Source organism: Castor canadensis, chromosome 8, assembly GCF_047511655.1.
Source record: "Castor canadensis chromosome 8, mCasCan1.hap1v2, whole genome shotgun sequence".
Lineage (NCBI taxonomy): Eukaryota > Metazoa > Chordata > Mammalia > Rodentia > Castoridae > Castor > Castor canadensis.
In genome coordinates, this window is record NC_133393.1 from 46722238 (window position 1) to 46741135 (window position 18898).

The window sequence follows — 18898 nt, forward strand, 5'->3', positions numbered from 1 at the left end:
CTGCATGCTATGCGTGTGCTCTATCATTGAGATACACCCCCAGGCCAGTACCCCTTGATTTGAAACATGACTAAGTAGCTAAGCTGGCATTGGTAGCGGCCCAGGTAAGCATCGTGCTTATGGCATCCTAGCTCATGCACCCTTCCTAGATGTTGGGCTAGACTCCCCAATGCCAGCTGCTAACCTGCTCAGGTCAGAATGTTGCTCCCTAAATACTGGCATTTCTAACTGAGTTAAAATAAGTCATGTCTCTAAAGGAAATCTCGCTCACCCTGCTCCATTAGCTCAGGTTTATTCTGGGGCAGCTTCTCGGAAAAGTCTTTCCAAAAAGGCAAAGGTGCTACCCAATCTGAATTTTAAAAAAGCAAACAAAACAACTCGCTTTGTTTTGTTTTTTTTTTCTTTTTTTTAAAGTACGAAGCATCTAGTAGTCACTTTAGCAAGAAGGCAGTGAGGATACTGACCAGGAGCTTTATCGTGCTTTGTTTTTTAGGTCGACTGTACACAGCACTACGGACTTTGCTCTGAAAACCAGGTCCGGGGCTATCCAACCCTGCTCTGGTTCCGAGATGGTAAGAAGGTATGTGTGCATTCAGCCTCTGCAGAGATGGTTCTTCCGTTAGCTGCAGTGGCTTGGTGGGTTCTAGTGGTTTAGCAACAACAGGCCTGGAGGAATACACACAGTGGAGCAGATGTCTTTCTTGTAATGGATAAGATCTGGTAGTTGAGAAAAGCTATCTTTGTTATACTGTCTTGAGATATTTTAGTGGCTCAGGTTTTCATTAGAGTAACACAAATGTACAGCATAGTGCACCTGGGCTCTAGTCATGAACACACACCTTCTGGACCTTAAGTGGGTGTAGTGCTTGCTCTCGGCAATGTCCTACCCCTCCCTCCCTTCTGTGCCTGGCCCACGGTCAGCTTCACAGAATTCTTCCACCCCAGACTCTGTGATGTGTGACTCCCAGGGAGGAAGTCTGTCAACAAAGCCAAGAAGTTTGGCTTATAACCCTCCTTGCCTGCCTAAGTGGGGCGGGAGATGTTGCACAAGGTGTGCAGCCAGGGTTGAGACCCCTGGAGAATCTGGCATGGCCAGTGGGGTTGTGCAGGCAAGTGGTTCAGCACTGACATCTCTGTATGGCCCATATCTTGGACAGGTCGATCAGTACAAGGGAAAGCGTGACTTGGAGTCACTGAAAGACTATGTGGAGTCACAGCTGCAGGGTCCAGAGACGGGAGCCCCAGAGACCATCCAGCCCTCAGAGGCCCCAGTGCTAGCTGCTGAGCCTACAGGCGACAAGGTGAGTGCTTGCCACCATTGATTGGAATGGACAGAGATGGTCCAGGGTTATTCTGCCCAGTCAGTAGGCAGGATGACAGCCATTCTGGTGGTTGGCTACATTTGCCTTTTCAACACAAAATGTTTTCATCTACTTTTACATGCTTTAAAGGGCAAAGGTAAATAGAAGCTTCCCTTTTAAATACCAGGGAGATGTGAGACAAATTTTGGGACAGTATTTAGAGAGTCCTTCCTCTTTGGTCTAGTCATTCTGGGCTATTTGCTGTGAAGTCTTGGCTGCCATCCTGGATCTGTTTCTGTTCACTCCAGAACTAGCCGAGGTCACTTCACTTTGCCCCTGGGAGATTGGTGGCAGAGAGGGCCTGTGCCATGCATGGGATTGAGGGGCTGGAGGCTGCAACATATTTCATTTGTTTAGGCAGCCTCTTAAATACCAAAGTGCTATCTTCATTCATTCATTCAGGTAGTATCAGGTTTCAGATCATTACTTATGCACTGATCAAGCACTTGTTTTATTTTAAGGCACTGTCCTGGGCTGCCAGGAAACAAAAACAAGACCATTTTCCTGCCTCTGATGGTACCAGGTCTATAGGGAAAACAGGATACACACAAGCAGGTGTCACAGGGGCTGTGACAGTATGTGTGCATGGCAGTTGTGCTAGGTAGAGAAGAGGGGTGGCTGCATTGTTTGCAGGACAAAGAGCTCACAAGGTGTATGATGGAGGCACACAGGAGTCAAGTGCAGATGTGAGAATCAACTGATGTGTTCAGGGTGGAGCCAAAGCCAGGGCTGGAGGCAAGGGAGTGGAAACAGGTCAAGAGGTGCATTGTGAGATGCCAGAGAGTGGGAGAGGGTGGAGCTGGAGAACCTGGTTGGCCAGCTAGGTGCTGTGAACTGCGTCCTAAGTTGATGGAGAACACCTGGAGGGTTTAGATATGTAAATTATAGAAACATGACCCACAGCTACAGGCGTGACAGATGGACAACCATCGCACTGAAAGAGATTCCCGAGTGAAAAGTGAGAGTGGGGATAGGAGAAGAGAACATAAGGATCCAGCATTAGTGAGCACAGTTAGTGGGGGCTGGGGGAGGTAAAGGAAAGAGGGTCCAAAGTGGCTCTGATTTTGGCCCAGGTAAGGACCAGAGCAGGAGGAAGGTAGCAAGTTTGGTTTCAGATTTGATTTCCAGGCTGTGCATGTGAGAGTGTTTAGGTAGAAATGTATGGCAGACAGTAAATAGTAGGGTCTGGAACATGGCAAGAAGTCAGCTCTCCATAGAAATCAGTGCTGAAGCCAGTTACTGTGTGCTTCTCCCAGGAGATCAGAATGTGGATTTCCCAGCTGCTCACGCTAAGGACTGTTTGCCAACATATTCCAAAGCAGCATTCAGTCACCCTCTGTATCCACAGGTTCAGCCAGCCACAGAAGAAGCTAGTTGAAAGAAATTTAAACACACTTTTTTGCTTGTTATTATTTCTTAAATACAATATAACAATTATTTAATGTAATACAATGTATTACATATACATTGCATTAGGAACTCTAATCTAGCAATGATTTAAAGTATATGAGACAATACCTGTGAGTTATTTTTGCAAATACTACACGATTTTACGTAAAGGACCTGAGCAAATGTATGAATGGGAATGGAGGAGGGTTTTCTAGAACCAGTACCCTCTGGATACCAAGGGATGATGCACTTCATAGCATGCCAAGTGCTTACCTGGGACAGTGAGGTCATGGGGGCCAAGGGAAGGGGCTGTGACCCAGCAACCATGAATCCTCAGCATGTACATAACACTACTGCCCAAGAAGCTCCAGTTATTAGGATGAGGAAAAACCAGTAGAGCCACCTGCCCTCCTCCCAGGGTGGAGACAGCAAAGGACCTCCCTGTCCCCATAGCATTCCTTAGTTGGACTCTTATAGGTTGGGGATGGCTTGCATGTTAGTTGAAAGCTGAAATTTTGGTTGAAGAAGTAAACAAATGATCTTGTTGTTATGACCACATATGTTGGAGGAGCATTTGTGTCATGGTGGTTGTAAAGGTTATCCCAAATTGAGTATAATTATATACTGTGGATATTTTCATCACACAACTATTCCTATTTATAAGACAACTTTTCTCCATGAAGCGAGTCTCTCAGTGAATGTGGTGGTGTTTTTCTGGACATAAAGAAAATGGTAGTGTTCCACAATGGCCCTTCTTGGCTTCAGAATCCCTGACAGCAGCCCTGGTACAGTGAACCATACCTTAAATCATCCAGTCTCATTCAGGAGTGGATTGCAGACTCATTTTTGGAGAAACACATAGTCATAATTCTGCAGAGAACTGTCAAGGTAGAATTGCTTTAAAGCAGATTGCTACGGAGCCTTCCCCAGAAATTCTCCAAGTAGAGCTTAGAATATTTTTCACATTTACTTCACATAAATGAATGGAAAGAAGCCATTACCTGTGCTGTTATGACTACGTTCCTTCCATTATGTGGGGAAGATAAAATGCTTACCTGATACATGTGACAGGAGAGTCGAATGGCCAGAGAGAAAAGCAGCATATAAGAAGCCTCACACTACCCAGTGAGTGGCACAGGCTCAGGCATGGACCTTGAGAGTCCACAGCACAGAGTCCTGGAGGATGGGAACAGAAGAGAGGGCTGGGAGGGCTTCCTGGAGTTTTCAGCCGGCCACATCTCCCATAAGACAGCACATATTTGTGCAATGTCCTGTCCCCTCCTCACAGCAGCTCCGGGCTGAGGACCCTGGGACCTTCAGAGGCTGCAGCCTGCTCAGTGTATCACTTGTGGAAGACAACTGTGTGTGATTTTGGAGCATGCAATAGCATTTTCAAGATACTGAGGATTTTTTGCCATGTATTCCTTTAAAGGATATATTTGAACTGTGGCTTTCTCTTTCTTTCCCTGAAGGGCACTGTGCTGGCACTCACTGAAAAGAACTTCGATGACACCATTGCAGAGGGAATAACCTTTATCAAGTTCTATGCTCCATGGTAAGTGGCTACTCAATTAGAAACTGCTCTGTCCCCGTGTGATTACGTCATATCATGCTTTCCAACTGATAGCCAACCCTCCAGATTCATGCTGGACAAATAGCACATAACGGAGGTTATGTTGTAGGAAATAGGAACTGTTACTATTCCCCTGTATGGTAAAGTTCAGTGGCACTCACAATTATTTAGAGAATGAGGTTACTTTAAAGTTCAGTCTGCTTTGGAGAAATAAATGGAGGTGAATTTTGATGGCCCTATGAAACTCAAGTTTTGTGGTACCTGGGTTCTTTTCCAAATAGATTGCTTTGCTTTAAATACACTATGAATATTATGGTGTAGCGCTCTCTCTGCTCCTTGGTTTCTTCACATAATGTTATAGGGAACTCCAGCACTGCTCAGCTTTCTGTTAATAGCATTCAGTGTGTGACCCAGTTACCAGAACCTTCCTGCCACACCAAAGACCAGGGTATGAATGGATTGAGAACAAGATAATCTTATGTGGTGGGAAGATGATAGGTTCTAAGACTTAACTGTGAACCACTATAGCCTTGTGTCCTTTTTGCTCTTGGATCTCAGCTTCTCAGCTGCGCAGTGGGAACGCTTGATCCTCACAAGTTAAACAGTTCCTTCTTTTGAATAAGCAAGTGTGTAGGAGTGTTAGGTCCTTTACCTAAATGTGGGAGGGCAAAATCACGTTTTCTGTCAGCTTGTTTCACTGAAGATGCTCATGAGAAACCTTAATGACAGGAATGCAGTTAGCATGTGTGACACCTATGAGCCATGAAACTTTTATCCTTAAAGAACAGAGACATTTGCAAATAATGTCTTTATAATTATTTTCTCTTTTTTAAAATGTAAAAGCTGTATAGGTAATGGAAAAAGAAGATCATGAAGGGGAGCAGCCCCTAGAGAAGGGAGGGTTAGAAAGAAAAGGGCATAAATTACAGGGAGAAGGGGGCTTGAACCACATTGCTGAGGCGCCAAGGGAGACTTGACACTAAGAACTTTTAAGACCCTCTGCAATTAAATCTAAAATGACTGCGGCATTGAAGAGATTTTTTAGAAATTATGTGGCCTCTGTTTTGTTTCGTGTTGGTCCCCTTCTACATTACGTCCAGCTTGCTCAACTTTCCATATCATAGAAATGGCCTCAAAGTCTAAACTTCGTTTTAGACCAGCTCACTTCTCGCTTCTGTCAGCTTATCAGAAAGTCTACTTTGGACTGACTTTGAATTCCTCGTTTGAGAGAGGGAGGAGGAGTACTATGCAGCCAGTGGCAGAACTTAACGTGTTGTGAGCTTCTAGGCAATTGGTGACTGGCTCATAAAGGAGAAGCGAGGCTTGGCAGTGAAATGGAGGTGATAAGCCAGGACCTCAGCAGGACTGTCACTGTCTTTTCCTAGGTGTGGCCATTGTAAGAATCTGGCTCCTACTTGGGAGGAACTCTCCAAAAAGGACTTCCCTGGTTTGGCAGAGGTCAAGATTGCTGAAGTAGACTGCACAGCTGAGAGGAATATTTGCAGCAAGTACTCGGTGGGTATCGGGTGAAAACAAGGCTGAGACTCTTCAGGAATGGGAGCCCCCCAGTGGGCTGCACTTTGTTATTGTGGACTACTTTGCCTTCATCCTCCCAACAGTGCATAGTCTGTGTCCTTTTGAAAAGCAGAAGGTACTCTTTCAAAGGCAAGGCACTCTTCTCTTTTGCTTTTCTTACTCACCAGATGCATTTCCGTGGGGCGTTTCAGCCACGCTGTCTGAGTCTCAGACTGCAGTACTGGGGCACCAAGCATTGAGGTGCCACTTCCATGGTCCTATCTGTTGGCTGACCACAGCTAGTCTGGAGCTTTCATTGTAAATATCTGAGGGGCTCAGCATCCTAAAGGATGGGAACTAATGAAACTTAAACTGCCAAGGAGACTTGCCATTTACTTTTTTCCTTTTATGTGTGGTGCTGAGGGTGGAACCCAAGGCCAAGCTACATCCCGGCCTGTGTTACTTTCTTTGGAGCCTCTAATGTTTATGACCTCATGAGATTGAGAGTAAATGTTAGTAGAGACATACTTATCATTAATAGACATGAGTTGCTTTTTGGGCCTTGAAATTTTTTAAAGGGGCAAGCTGTAGCTGAGAAGTCTTTGTGGATGTGGCTACAGCTCACTGTGGTCCTCAGAAGAAAGGTGTCCATTGCCTAGACCACACCCCAGACCTTCTGAGTCCCAGTCTGTATTTTTCTTTCCCTGGCAGTACCAAGGTTTGAACTCAGCACCTCACACTTCCTAAGCAGGTACTCTACCCCTCGAGCCACACACCCAGCTCTGTTTTGCTTTAGTTTTTCAGATAGGGTCTTCCGCTTTTTTGCCTGGAGCTGGGTCTGGATCTCAGTTCTCATACTGAGTCCTGCGTAGCTGAGACCGCAGGCATGCACGCACCACCCATGCCCAGTTTCTTTGTGGAGATACTGCTAACTTTTTTTTGCTCCGGCTGGTTTCACACTGTAATCCTTTTAATTGCTGTCTCCCATGTAGCTGGAATTACAGGCACGAACCACCATGCCTGGCCCCCGAATCTACATTTTCACCAGATCCTCAGGTGATCATATACGATTAAAGGTTGAAAGGTTTGACTTTAGGGTCATTTTACCCTAATCTTTAATGTAACTTTGGATTGAAATGTGAACACCTAGCCCCAAGGCTTTGCTTTCTAAACTCTAGTGGTATATACGTCTTTAGAAACTAGTCACAGAATTCCAGCCCCAACTGCAGAAGTTTATCTGTTTTTGAGAAACAAATTGTGTATGATTTAAATCACTGGTTTTCAGACTTTTTCCCCCTCTTTTAAAGGTACGAGGCTATCCCACATTGTTGCTTTTCCGAGGAGGTGAAAAAGTCAATGAACACAGTGGAGGTAGAGACCTTGACTCCTTACACCACTTTGTTCTACACCAGGCAAAGGATGAACTATAGCAATCCTGGTGGAAGAAGTCACCTGTCCTGCCTGGTCTCCTCTACGCAGCGTATAGGAGTCACATCGTATGGATGTCTGAATATCAAAGGGTGGCTATTCAGAAAGCTGAATGTACCAAACTTGTGGTGTCTTCTATGTGTGTGTTTAAGCCAACACACTACGGATTCTCTAAGTTTCTCTAAGTAAATGTGTAACTCATGGTCACTGTGCAAACTAAATGTTTTCAGTGGCAATCCATCCCTTAACCTTCTCTTGACAAAATTAAATGGTTTCCTTTGAGACTAAAATAGAGTGGAGGAAAATCAAATTGCTGGACTATGTTTGGCTTCTGGGTGATTTTGGCAAAAGCATCATCCAGAAGCATCATTTTGATCTGCCTGAGTTTTCAAAACGTGGTCTGTGGCCACCTTTGATATTCCTTTCAGCCAAAGGTCACAATTGACTTAATAATGTGATCAGGCTATAATTTAGAGGTTTCAAAACAAAAACTCACACCCTCTGGAAGAAACCTTCCTGGCCACTGCTTGGCTTCAGTTTCTGTCAGTAATTCTCTCCTGGAGAGGTTAGCCATAATGAAAGCAGCTGTACTTCTGATGTGCGCTTCAGTATGGCCACACTGAGGCCATCGCCTTCTGTGCATGTTGATCCTTGTTAGATCAGGTGTCGTTCAAAGGATCCTCCTGTTTGTTTCACATGGGGTGAAAGGTTTCATTTGCTCATTATATGAACACAAAGCCCAAGTCTATGTGAACATTAAGCTGTCTTCCCTAGAAAATGGTGAGTCGGCACTACCCTGTCACCTTGTAGAAAAATTCTGGTACTTGCTGCCTGGGATGACAGGACAAGATGGCTTTCCAAGGCCTGGGTACTAGGGACACTGTGTAGCTCCACTCTGGGGCCCCCAATAGATACTGTTTCTCATTCTGTTCCTAAATAGTCCTTTTAGAGAGTCTGCTGTTTGTTGTCTGCCCTGAAGGAGGTCGACCTTCTAATGTATGAACAATGGAATTCATTTGAACTCAAGACCAAAGACTGAATCAGTAGGATAGCTCCAGCCCTGGTGTGAACAGGTGGGGTTCATGCTAAAGTCCTTCTACATCATGCCACTCTGGTTCTTAAACATTGTTAACTGTCACCCTTGAAATAAGCAACTAGAGAGAGGACTAAGCTCAAGACAGGTACCTATTCATAATGACCACTCTGTCCAACACCATTCATCTCCCTCCCAAGTGCAAGGTGATATCTACATTTGGCACAAAGCAACTATGGTAGGACTTTCAAAAACAAGACCACTTCTTTCTGAGGCAGAAGGTAACAGAGCAGTGTCTTGGCCAGCTTCTGCCTTAAAAGAAATCTTTATTAATCACATGTAGTTCACAGATGGTCTTGAAGAAAATCCAGCTTTCTAGAGAAGCCTAGCCATCACAAGTGGCTCCAGCTTTGCATCATGAGTCTTGTATTGAAAGAAAATCAAAGTGGTACAATTTGTTTACACTATTCTTTCTAAATAAACTCTTTAAAAAAAAAAAAAAAGGTCTGGTCTTTCCTTAAATGTTACAGAAAATGGATATAAAAGACAATAAATTATAGTTTCTATTTACAAAAAAAAGCTGTAAGTGCAAACAGTTAAAAGATTATAAATGTATTATTTAATCAGTTTAGTATGAAATTGGTTTCCCGTACATGATTGTGAAAAAGACATTTTAAAAAATACTCTAAGATGTAATCTGAGCCTTACTTTCTACAAGAGAAATTGTGATTTTGGTTCATAAACAGCGTGCTCATCTCCAGAAAGCCATCCTTGGAGGCAGGCGCCCTTCCTCCTTGTGGGCGCTAACCTCCAACGTGATAGACTACTGCATGGTAAAAGGTAGAGAACCACATCAATGATATTAGAGCCAACGTTCCTGAAGTTAACGTGCTTTCCAGAGAGCCAATCCAATGAAGAGGTGCAGAGTTGTTCTCAGATGCTACACAGTTAAAGCGAAGGCTACTGAAAATGCTTTGCACCTCTTGCAGTCACACCTTAAAGTGTGGTTAGTCTACTTTTGGTTCCAGCAAAGAATACAGCAAGTGTGGGAGGAGAGAGGTGTGGGTTGTTTTGACTGAAAAACGTACGTTTTCAACACCAACAAAACTCCAGCACAAACACATAACAGCAACAACTGGGATAAAAAGCACCTCTTGGAGCCCTGGTTCCATCTTGGGCTGCTGGTCCTGGGTGAAATTGGCCTTCCTGGGAATGAAATCTATGTATAGAGCCCTCTACCCAGTTTCTGTTATCTGTAGAATCTGCTCTTGATAGATAATGTTGAACCAGCTGATATTTTAGCTAAGATTGCTTATATTCCTTCAAGGTCCTCCCTATTCACCAATACTACAAACAGCTTGATCTAAAGCTAAAACTAATTTAATGGCCCTCTTTTTTTGTGCAGGGAGGGGGGGGTGCTCAAAGTTATGTTTCTGCATTTCTCAGACCTCATTGCAAACGTTCAGACTCGGCTTCCTACAAACCAACTACTCTCACTGTTTATGGAGTGAGCAAATTATTAATGAGGTCCTTTTAAAATCTTCCTTGGGTAGTAAGGCACCAGCAGGAGAGGAGTTCAGTCTTACCACCCCATTTGCACTGTGCTTTATGGTTTTTAAGGCAGATTTAATCAAGGAATCTGAGGCGGAAAGTGTGTCCCAGCAACTGCTTTCAGCTTAATGGCACCCACAAGCTCTTACAACCATATTCCTGTATTTTTTCAAGATGACATTGGAGTTGTCATCAAAGTAAAGAACTGAGATGGCATTTAGTTTAGTTGGTGCACAGCATGGCTTGGGAACATACTCGGGATTCATAAGGTGAACCTGTTCCAAGACAGAAAGGGAAAGGGAACCATTAGAAGTGATACTTGGCCTGAGCTTGATCCAACTTATGTGAAGTCTGAGCACTCACCAAGGTCTGAACAATCGCATGGTTGGTGGCATTCATGTGTGCATTGAGTGGGAAGGAACATTCTCCATCACAGTAATTGGCAGCATAGCCCTTCGGTGCAATGATCCAGTCCTTGTTAAGAAAGCAAAAGAAGCAATAAAAGACCAATTGTCATTCCACCATCTGTGCTCTCAGCAACCTGGTGAAAGAAGCACTCATGGAAACTTAGGAGTCTGAGGCAGGGAGGCTTGATTTGACCAAGTTCTCATTCAAATGGCAAAGCTGAGGGGTGGACTGGTCGGTCTGAATCCAGAGCCCTTGCTCCTTTCATAGGCTCACACGGTTTTAGTCGCTACCTACCTGGTAGGCCTATAACTGTACAGGTGGCCGACTTTATGTACAAATGCTCCCAATAAATGAGTCAAAAACCCATGAATAGCTCACCTAGGCTCTGCATCTAGTCTTAGCACTGTGCATCATGCAGGCTTAGCAGTAGAGTGTCAGCTGTTTCCCCTTGTGATCATGGGGCCCAGCATCTCTAGACCATACTGCTAGCCTATGCAAAGATCCAAATTCAAAATCTGAAGTGTGATTTCTCCTGAGTGCACACTGCTTTTGCACCATTATGAAATTGAAAATTTGCAGGTCAAGCCATTGTTAAGTCAGGGACTGTGTGTACTTAGAAAAGGACCCTCTCCAGTAGCTCAGGGTGCTCCTATCAAAATAATGTCGCCTGCATAAAAAACTATGTACTGATCTGGGGATGTAACTCAGTGGTAGAGCACTTGCAGAGCATGTGAAAGGTCATGAGTTGACACTACACACCCCCCCAACATTGAAAAAAAAAAGAAAAATTATCTTCTATCACTGATAACCTATAGTTGAATTTGATTCTTTTCTTACAAACCAGCAGCTGTTCTGTACTGTTTGGTGGACTACTTTAACTATTTTTTCCATCTGTTTCAAAATACAGATTTGTTTAAGTGCCCAAATAAATATGTGCCCTGTGAGCTCTGAAAGAATAAGGAAAGAGTGTGGGGGATGTGGGCATTGAGTTTGAGGGGTCACAGAGCATGGGAATGCCTTGCAACCCAGGTCTTCTAACCCATCCAACAACCCAAGCATTTGTGAGGGTGCCCAGGACTTCTGCTGATGGAGTCATCTCATCCCTGAAGTGCTGGGTCTTTGATGATGACTGTTGTCACTGAGTTAAGAACTATCCAGAAAGGACCTTTGCTCTCCTTGTCCCAAGAACTCACCTGCCATCCCAGGTCTTGGAAACTCACGTAAAGCTCATGCTTTCTGCAGGCCGTTTTTAATTCACTGCTGTTGTAATCTATTGGAGGAGATCAAAAGATGCCTCATTAGCTCATTCATTCCTTCACTTAAAAGCTTACATGGAGAGTGCCCTATGCTAGCCACTGAACTAGGCTCAGGAGAGTTGTGAACAAGTCCCCTCTTAGACATATGTGATCAACCAACAATTCCACTGGGTTCCCAGTTGTCTGCTTGAACACTTTATATATTCTACTCTGCCCATTCTGAGATCAGGCCTGGGACTCTGTTGACTTGAATGCACACCTTTAAGCAACAGAGGTATGCTGTGCATCCTGCTGAATGCATGGCAGGTGAGCTGAGATGCCCATTGGAGTTAAAAGACATTGTACTGTCATTAGCAGGTGACTGTGCCAGGCACAATTCACTATTTTAAAAACTGACCATCCAGAAGTTACAGAAGAAATGAAGATAGCTGCAAGGTCAGCAGAGTATCCTCAAGGAAGTGCTCTAGAGCAGCACCCAACCAGGAGGTCCAGGAATGGGGCTATGCTCTCTGACTTGGCTCACCATCCTCACAGCCAGGATCGAGCCCTGTTACTTGCACTAAAGCAATGACTGCACCCAGAGGTTCCCTGTGAAGATTGGCCTGCGCAATGAAAAACAACTGAAGTTCAAAGAGCCAGGGTGTGGCTTTCATGGTCGAGTGTTTGCCTAACAAGCATAAGAACCTTAGTTCAAACCCCAGTACCACCAAAAATAAAAACCAACATAATCATTGAAGATAGAAATAAAATGGATGAGTTAAACATCAGACTAGATATAACTAAAGAGAGAATTAAAAAGTCAGGCAATACATTTGAAGAAAGCACTTCAAACTGACAACAACCCTCCTTAAACTGTTCCACTAAATAGAAAGGGAAGGAAAACTGCCTAACACATTTTATGAAGCCAGTATTGCACTTATCCCAAAACCAGGCAAAGACACCTCCAAAAAGGAGAACTATAGGCCAATCTCCTTAATGAACATTGATGCAAAAATCCTCAATAAAATAATAGCAAACCGAATTCAACAACACATCAAAAAGATCATTCACCACGACCAAGTAGGCTTCATCCCAGGGATGCAGGGGTGGTTCAACATACGAAAATCAATAAACGTAATAAACCACATTAACAGAAGCAAAGACAAAAACCACTTGATCATCTCAATAGGTGCAGAAAAAGCCTTTGATAAGATCCAACACCATTTCATGATAAAAGCTCTAAGAAAAGTAGGAATAGAAGGAAAGTACCTCAATATCATAAAAGCTATATATGACAAACCTACGGCCAGCATTATACTTAACGGAGAAAAACTAAAACCATTCCTTCTAAAATCAGGAACCAGACAAGGATGCCCACTATCTCCACTCCTATTCAACATAGTACTGGAATTCCTAGCCAGAGAAATTAGGCAAGAAGAAGGAATAAAAGGAATACAAATAGGTAAAGAAACTGTCAAAATATCCCTATTTGCAGATGACATGATCCTATACCTTAAAGACCCAAAAAACTCTACTCAGAAGCTCTTTAGACACCATCAATGGCTATAGCAAGGTAGCAGGATATAAAATCAACATAGAAAAATCATTAGCATTTCTATACACTAATAATGAACAAACTGAGAAAGAATATATGAAACCAATTCCATTTACAATAGCCTAAAAAAAAATCAATACCTAGGTGTAATACCAAAAGATGTGAAAGACCTCTACAAGGAAAACTATACACTTCTGAAGAAAGAGATTGAGGAAGACTATAGAAAGTGGAGAGATCTCCCATGCTCATGGATTGGTAGAATCAACATAGTAAAAATGTCGATACTCCCCAAAGTAATCTACATGTTTAATGCAATTCCCATCAAAATTCCAATGCCATTCATTAAAGAGATTGAAAAATCTACTGTTACATTTATAGGGAAACACAAGAGGCCACGAATAGCCAAGGCAATGCTCAGTCAAAAGAACAATGCAGGAGGTATCACAATACCTGACTTCAAACTATATTACAAAGCAATAACGATAAAAACAGCATGGTACTGGCACAAAAACAGACATGAAGACCAGTGGAACAGAATAGAGGACCCAGATATGAAGCCGCACAACCATAACCAACTTGTCTTTGACAAAGGTGCTAAAAATATACAATGGAGAAAAAGCAACCTCTTCAACAAAAACTGCTGGGAAAACTGGTTAGCAGTCTACAAAAAACTGAAACTAGATCCATGTTTATCACCCTATACCAGTATTAACTCAAAATGGATCAAGGATCTTAATATCAGACCCCAAACTCTTAAGTTGATACAAGAAAGAGTAGGAAATACTCTGGAGTTAGTAGATATAGGTAAGAACTTTCTCAACGGAACCCCAGCAGCACAGCAACTAAGAGATAGCATAGATAAATGGGACCTCATAAAACTAAAAAGCTCCTGCTCAACAAAAGAAATGGTCTCTAAACTGAAGAGAACACCCTCAGAGTGGGAGAAAATACTTGCCAGCTACACATCAGACAAAGGACTGATAACCAGAATATACAGAGAACTTAAAAAACTAAATTCTCCCAAAATTAATGAACCAATAAAGAAATGGGCAAGTGAACTAAACAGAACTTTCTCAAAAGAAGAAATTCAAATGGCCAAAAAACACATGAAAAAATGCTCACCATCTCTAGCAATAAAGGAAATGCAAATTAAAACCACACTAAGATTCCACCTCACCCCTGTTAGAATAGCCATCATCAGCAACACCACCAACAACAGGTGTTGGCGAGGAAGCGGGGAAAAAGGAACCCTCTTACACTGTTGGTGGGAATGTAGACTAGTACAACCACTCTGGAAAAAAATTGGAGGCTACTTAAAAAGCTAAACATTGATCTACCATTTGATCCAGCAATACCACTCTTGGGGATATACCCAAAAGACTGTGACACAGGTTACTCCAGAGGCACCTGCACAGCCATGTTTATTGTGGCACTATTCACAGTTAGCCAAGTTATGGAAACAGCCAAGATGCCCCACCACTGACGAATGGATCAAGAAAATGTGGTATTTATACACAATGGAATTTTATGCAGCCATGAAGAAGAACGAAATGTTATCATTCACTGGTAAATGGATGGAATTGGAGAACATCATTCTGAGTGAGGTTAGCCTGGCCCAAAAGACCAAAAATCGTATGTTCTCTCTCATATGTGGACATTAGATCAAGGGCAAACACAACAAGGGGATTGGACTTTGAGCACATGATAAAAGCGAGAGCACACAAGGGAGGGGTGAGGATAGGTAAGACACCTAAAAAATTAGCTAGCATTTGTTGCCCTCAATGCAGAGAAACTAAAGCAGATACCTTAAAAGCAACTGAGGCCAATAGGAAAAGGGGACCAGGAGCTAGAGAAAAGGTTAGATCAAAAAGAATTAACCTAGAAGGTAACGCACATGCACAGGAAAGCAATGTGAGTCAACTCCCTGTATAGCTATCCTTATCTCAACCAGCAAAAACCCTTGTTCCTTCCTATGATTGCTTATACTCTCTCTACAACAAAATTAGAGATAAGGGCAAAATAGTTTCTGCCAGGTATCGAGGGGGTGGGGGGAGAGAGAGAGGGCGGGGGGGGGTAAGGGAGGGTGTGGGGGAAGGGGGGAGAAATGATCCAAACATTGTATGCACATATGAATAAAAAAAAACTAAATTAAAAAAAATGAAGAAAGCACTTCAAATATGGCAAAGAATCAACTGGCCAGAAAACTTAAGGCTGTCTATAAAGAGATAATGAAGACTGAATGAAAAGTTCAACATATTTCTTATATGGATTTCTGAGCACAGTAATATTTGGAGATGTAATGGGTAGGGTTTTTCCAAAACTGAAGAATGGTAAATATTTTTTGTTTGTTTTAATTTTGGCAGTACTGGAGTGAATTCAGGGCTTCATGCTTGCTAAGCAGGTCATCTACCACTTGAGCCATTCCATCAGCCTGGCAAACATTTGTAAATGAAAAGGTACAATGAGTCCTAAGAAGATCAAATAAATTCTTATCTAAATCTGCTAAAATGGTAGCATCTCACTGACACCATGTTTTTTTGTTGTTGATGTTGGTTTTTTGGTGGTACTGGTGTTTGAACTCAGGGCCTCATGCTTGCTAGCCAGGCGCTCTACTACTTAAGCCAGTCCACCAGCAGAAACGGTAGCATCTCAAACAAATTCTCCAAAGTAACCCAATATCAGAAGAAAATTACCTGTAAAGGAACACAAAATTAACAAAATACACATTTAAAAATTAAGTAATATAAAAATGGCTCTACCAGCCTGGAATTTCATTCTTAACTATAGATGTAGACATTTATTGTTTGATTACCCAGCTTTTAGGTGAATTCCTACAGGGAGAATCAGGGCCCCATTTCCCTAGACAAGCAGCTCCCCACTTTGTCCCCGGGCAGCTGGAGCACAAACTTATGGCTGCATCAAAGCTAATGAAATGTCTTCACCCTGTATTATTTGAGAGAGTGACCCAAAGAGAAATCCACCTTTGGGGCGGTGGGGGGGTGGTTAACTGTTAAAACAGCAGGTGATAAAACCTAACAACCATAAATATTCTTGGGGCAGTTTTTTTCCATAACTAGAAGAAAGTAACCCTGGAGTCCCTCCTAATGAGAAGAGAATCTTTCCCCACACTATGGGTTTTCAGCTCAGCTCTTACCAGGATACTGATTGCCTTTCACCGTACAGCTTTCCATTGCCTTGTGGAACCTGTGTCAGTAGAGAAACCTGACTTTCAGGGTGGCATGGGGCTGGGAGGTGGTGCTGCCAGGTTCCAGGGACACACACACACTGCAGGTGCAAACATCACAGGGCAAGCGCCAGGGCAGTGGAGGCACCTGAGTCCCCTGGCCAGGGCCCAGCCCAGGTCCCCAGGGTTTGGCAGCCTACCTGCTGTGCTTCCCAAGCAGAGGGCTATCTGGGCCACCGTGGGCTGACCCTATAGACTGTATCCAGCAGCAAGACTGTTCCTGCTCAGCACATTGCATATGGCCAGGAAAACAACCAGCATGACGAGAGTTGACAGGCTCCACGCTGCCTCTCCCAGCTTTTATGAGCTCAGGCAACAAACTCTCCCCAGACTAAGCTTGTTTTGTAGAGGGAATGACTGATTAGTTTTATTTCCCTTTTCTTCTAGAATGACAAGGACAAGAACAAAACAGTGGCTGTTAAACAGGACCTCGGTTTTCACGGGCCTGGCTGCCCTTCCCATATCTCTGGTCTTATCAACCCCATCTTATCCCACTCACCCCACGGAATCAATGTGGCCACTGTGGGACATGTATGAGAAGCCAGCTCCTTATGTCACTGACACTAAGGGAGGCCAGGGGACCAAACTAGGATCCTGATTTCTGATTGTTAATAATCTTATAACAGATTGGAGGGTGAGGACAGCTTGATTTTCAGAGTCTAGATTTTGTTTACAATGCGCAGGGTGAGCTCTGGAGTAACAATGAGGTCCTATTCTATATTATTCTAAGGTTCCAGATCTCCTTGGGCTCCATGTAATCAGAGTGTAGCTTTGGTCTTGTCTCAACTTTTTCCTGGCTTATAAAATAATACAGAATTGTTTTAAAAACAGTGCTTTGGTTTGCACATAAAATTATTCCCCCAGGCTCATGTGTTGAATACTTGGTACCAACTGGGAGTGCCATTTTGGGAGGTTCTAGAAACTTTAGGAGGTGGAGCTCAGCTGGAGAAAGTAGGTAACTACAAGTGACCTCATGGCCAAGGTATACTTGGTCACCAGTCTCTTCCTCGCTCTCTGCTTCCTGTCTGCCACAAGGAAGAGAAGCCCCTCTGCCACACACTTCTGCCACCGTGATGTTCATTCTAAGTGCATGGGCTTCCCAAGCAACCATGGTCAGAACTTCGAAAATCAAGCCATCAGCCAAAAAAAATCTTTCCTCCTTTAAATTGTTCTGTCAGGTGTTTTAGTCATAGTGACACAAAAGTAACTAATACGGAAAAGTGATACCAGAGAAGTAGGGTGGCTGCTGACCAAGTGGTTATTAACACTTTGGAACTGGTTTGTGGGAGGAGTTTGGAAAAGTCTGGAGATAAGGGCTAGAGAAGCCCTAGAATACTGCAAACAGCTCTAGTGGGTCCTCAAAAGACCAGATGCTGATGCGAGTGTGGACAGTGAAGGCCAGGCTCAGGAGGCTTCAGATGGGAACAAGGACTCCACTGGAACCTGGACCAGAGGCCATTTGTGTTACATGTAGCAAAGAACTTGTCTACATCTTGTCCATATCTTGAGACTTTGTGGGAGGCCAAGTTGAAAAGTGATGACTGATCTGGAGGAGGAAATTTCAAGGCAGTCCAGCATTTGGGCACCAAAAGCCTGGGCCAAGTGACCATGGACTGAACCCCTGAAACTGTGAGCTAAAAACAACCTTCCTGGGTTATTCTCTGAGGTGTTTTGGTCACAGTTTTATTTGTTACAAAAATAACTAATACAAATAGACAAGTCTTCTCTAAAAGATTGAACTCTAAGACTCCCTGTGCTCTAAGTACCTTCTATTCACTCTGTCACTTCCTAGACTGAGTAGCCTCCTGATCTCCTGTTCCCTTCCAGGGGTTGGTAATTGGCAAATTATTTATCTCTCTTTATTATCTCTATCTGAAATGCTTGGAACAAAAAGTGTTTCAAATTTTGGAAAATCTGCCATAGAGCATGTTGAGTATCCTTAATTTGAAAATCCAAAATCTGAAACTTTTTGAGTGCTGCAGGATGTTCAGAAAGTTTTGAATTTTGGATTTTCCAATTAGAGATGGTCAGCCTGACCTGCCTTTTTCCATTGCTACCCATTTTGCAAGGGATGGACCTAAGGAAGTGGAAGAGGGAACTTTCTAGTCTGTTTTACCTCTTGATAACTGTTATCCTAAAAAAGGTTTAATGGTAAAAGAGTCAAAAGCATGATAAAAGTGGAGTTTGAAATAACTGTAACTTTTAAATCACTCACTCCACACCTGTCATTCACATCTGTGGAGAATTAAGAAATGATTTCATTTAGGATGCTCTGAACAGCCTCTATTTGGTAACCAATGTATCTGCAAACTGAGCTGCAGGTCCTAAAATTTTAACTTAAGCTGAAAATGAAAAGTTAAAATTCCCTACTTCTATGAAGAAGTAACCCTGTAATTTGCAGCACTTGAGCCATGTTTATTCCTCATAAACCTCGGATTCCACGGTGAGTCAACACACTCAGCCTTGGCCCCCCAACTCAGGGAACCAATGATGAAGTACTAAGGACAGCATTAAGAATCTGACACCCTCAAGATTCAAGGGGAAGTGGTTTGTGGTTTGGGAGACCCCATCTCCAAAATAACCAGAACAAAATGGATTGGAGGTAT

General features: G+C 43.1%; 2 protein-coding genes across 2 annotated transcripts in view; one reads left to right on the plus strand and one right to left on the minus strand.

The window, feature by feature from the left end:
- Txndc5 (thioredoxin domain containing 5) overlaps nucleotides 1-7469 on the plus strand; it is a 31165-nt gene extending 23696 nt beyond the window's left edge. Inside the window, exons 6-10 of the mRNA XM_020172703.2 lie at nucleotides 494-580; nucleotides 1158-1301; nucleotides 4223-4305; nucleotides 5709-5838; nucleotides 7146-7469. Of these exons, the coding sequence (XP_020028292.2) occupies nucleotides 494-580; nucleotides 1158-1301; nucleotides 4223-4305; nucleotides 5709-5838; nucleotides 7146-7268 (567 nt within the window). The 3' untranslated portion in view covers nucleotides 7269-7469. The remainder of the gene's footprint in view (nucleotides 1-493; nucleotides 581-1157; nucleotides 1302-4222; nucleotides 4306-5708; nucleotides 5839-7145) is intronic.
- A 2088-nt stretch (nucleotides 7470-9557) lies between these two features.
- Bmp6 (bone morphogenetic protein 6) overlaps nucleotides 9558-18898 on the minus strand; it is a 147377-nt gene continuing 138036 nt past the window's right edge. Inside the window, exons 5-7 of the mRNA XM_020172702.2 lie at nucleotides 11452-11528; nucleotides 10214-10324; nucleotides 9558-10125 (exon numbers count right to left, since the gene is read on the minus strand). Coding sequence (XP_020028291.1) covers nucleotides 9976-10125; nucleotides 10214-10324; nucleotides 11452-11528 — 338 coding nt within the window. The 3' untranslated portion in view covers nucleotides 9558-9975. The remainder of the gene's footprint in view (nucleotides 10126-10213; nucleotides 10325-11451; nucleotides 11529-18898) is intronic.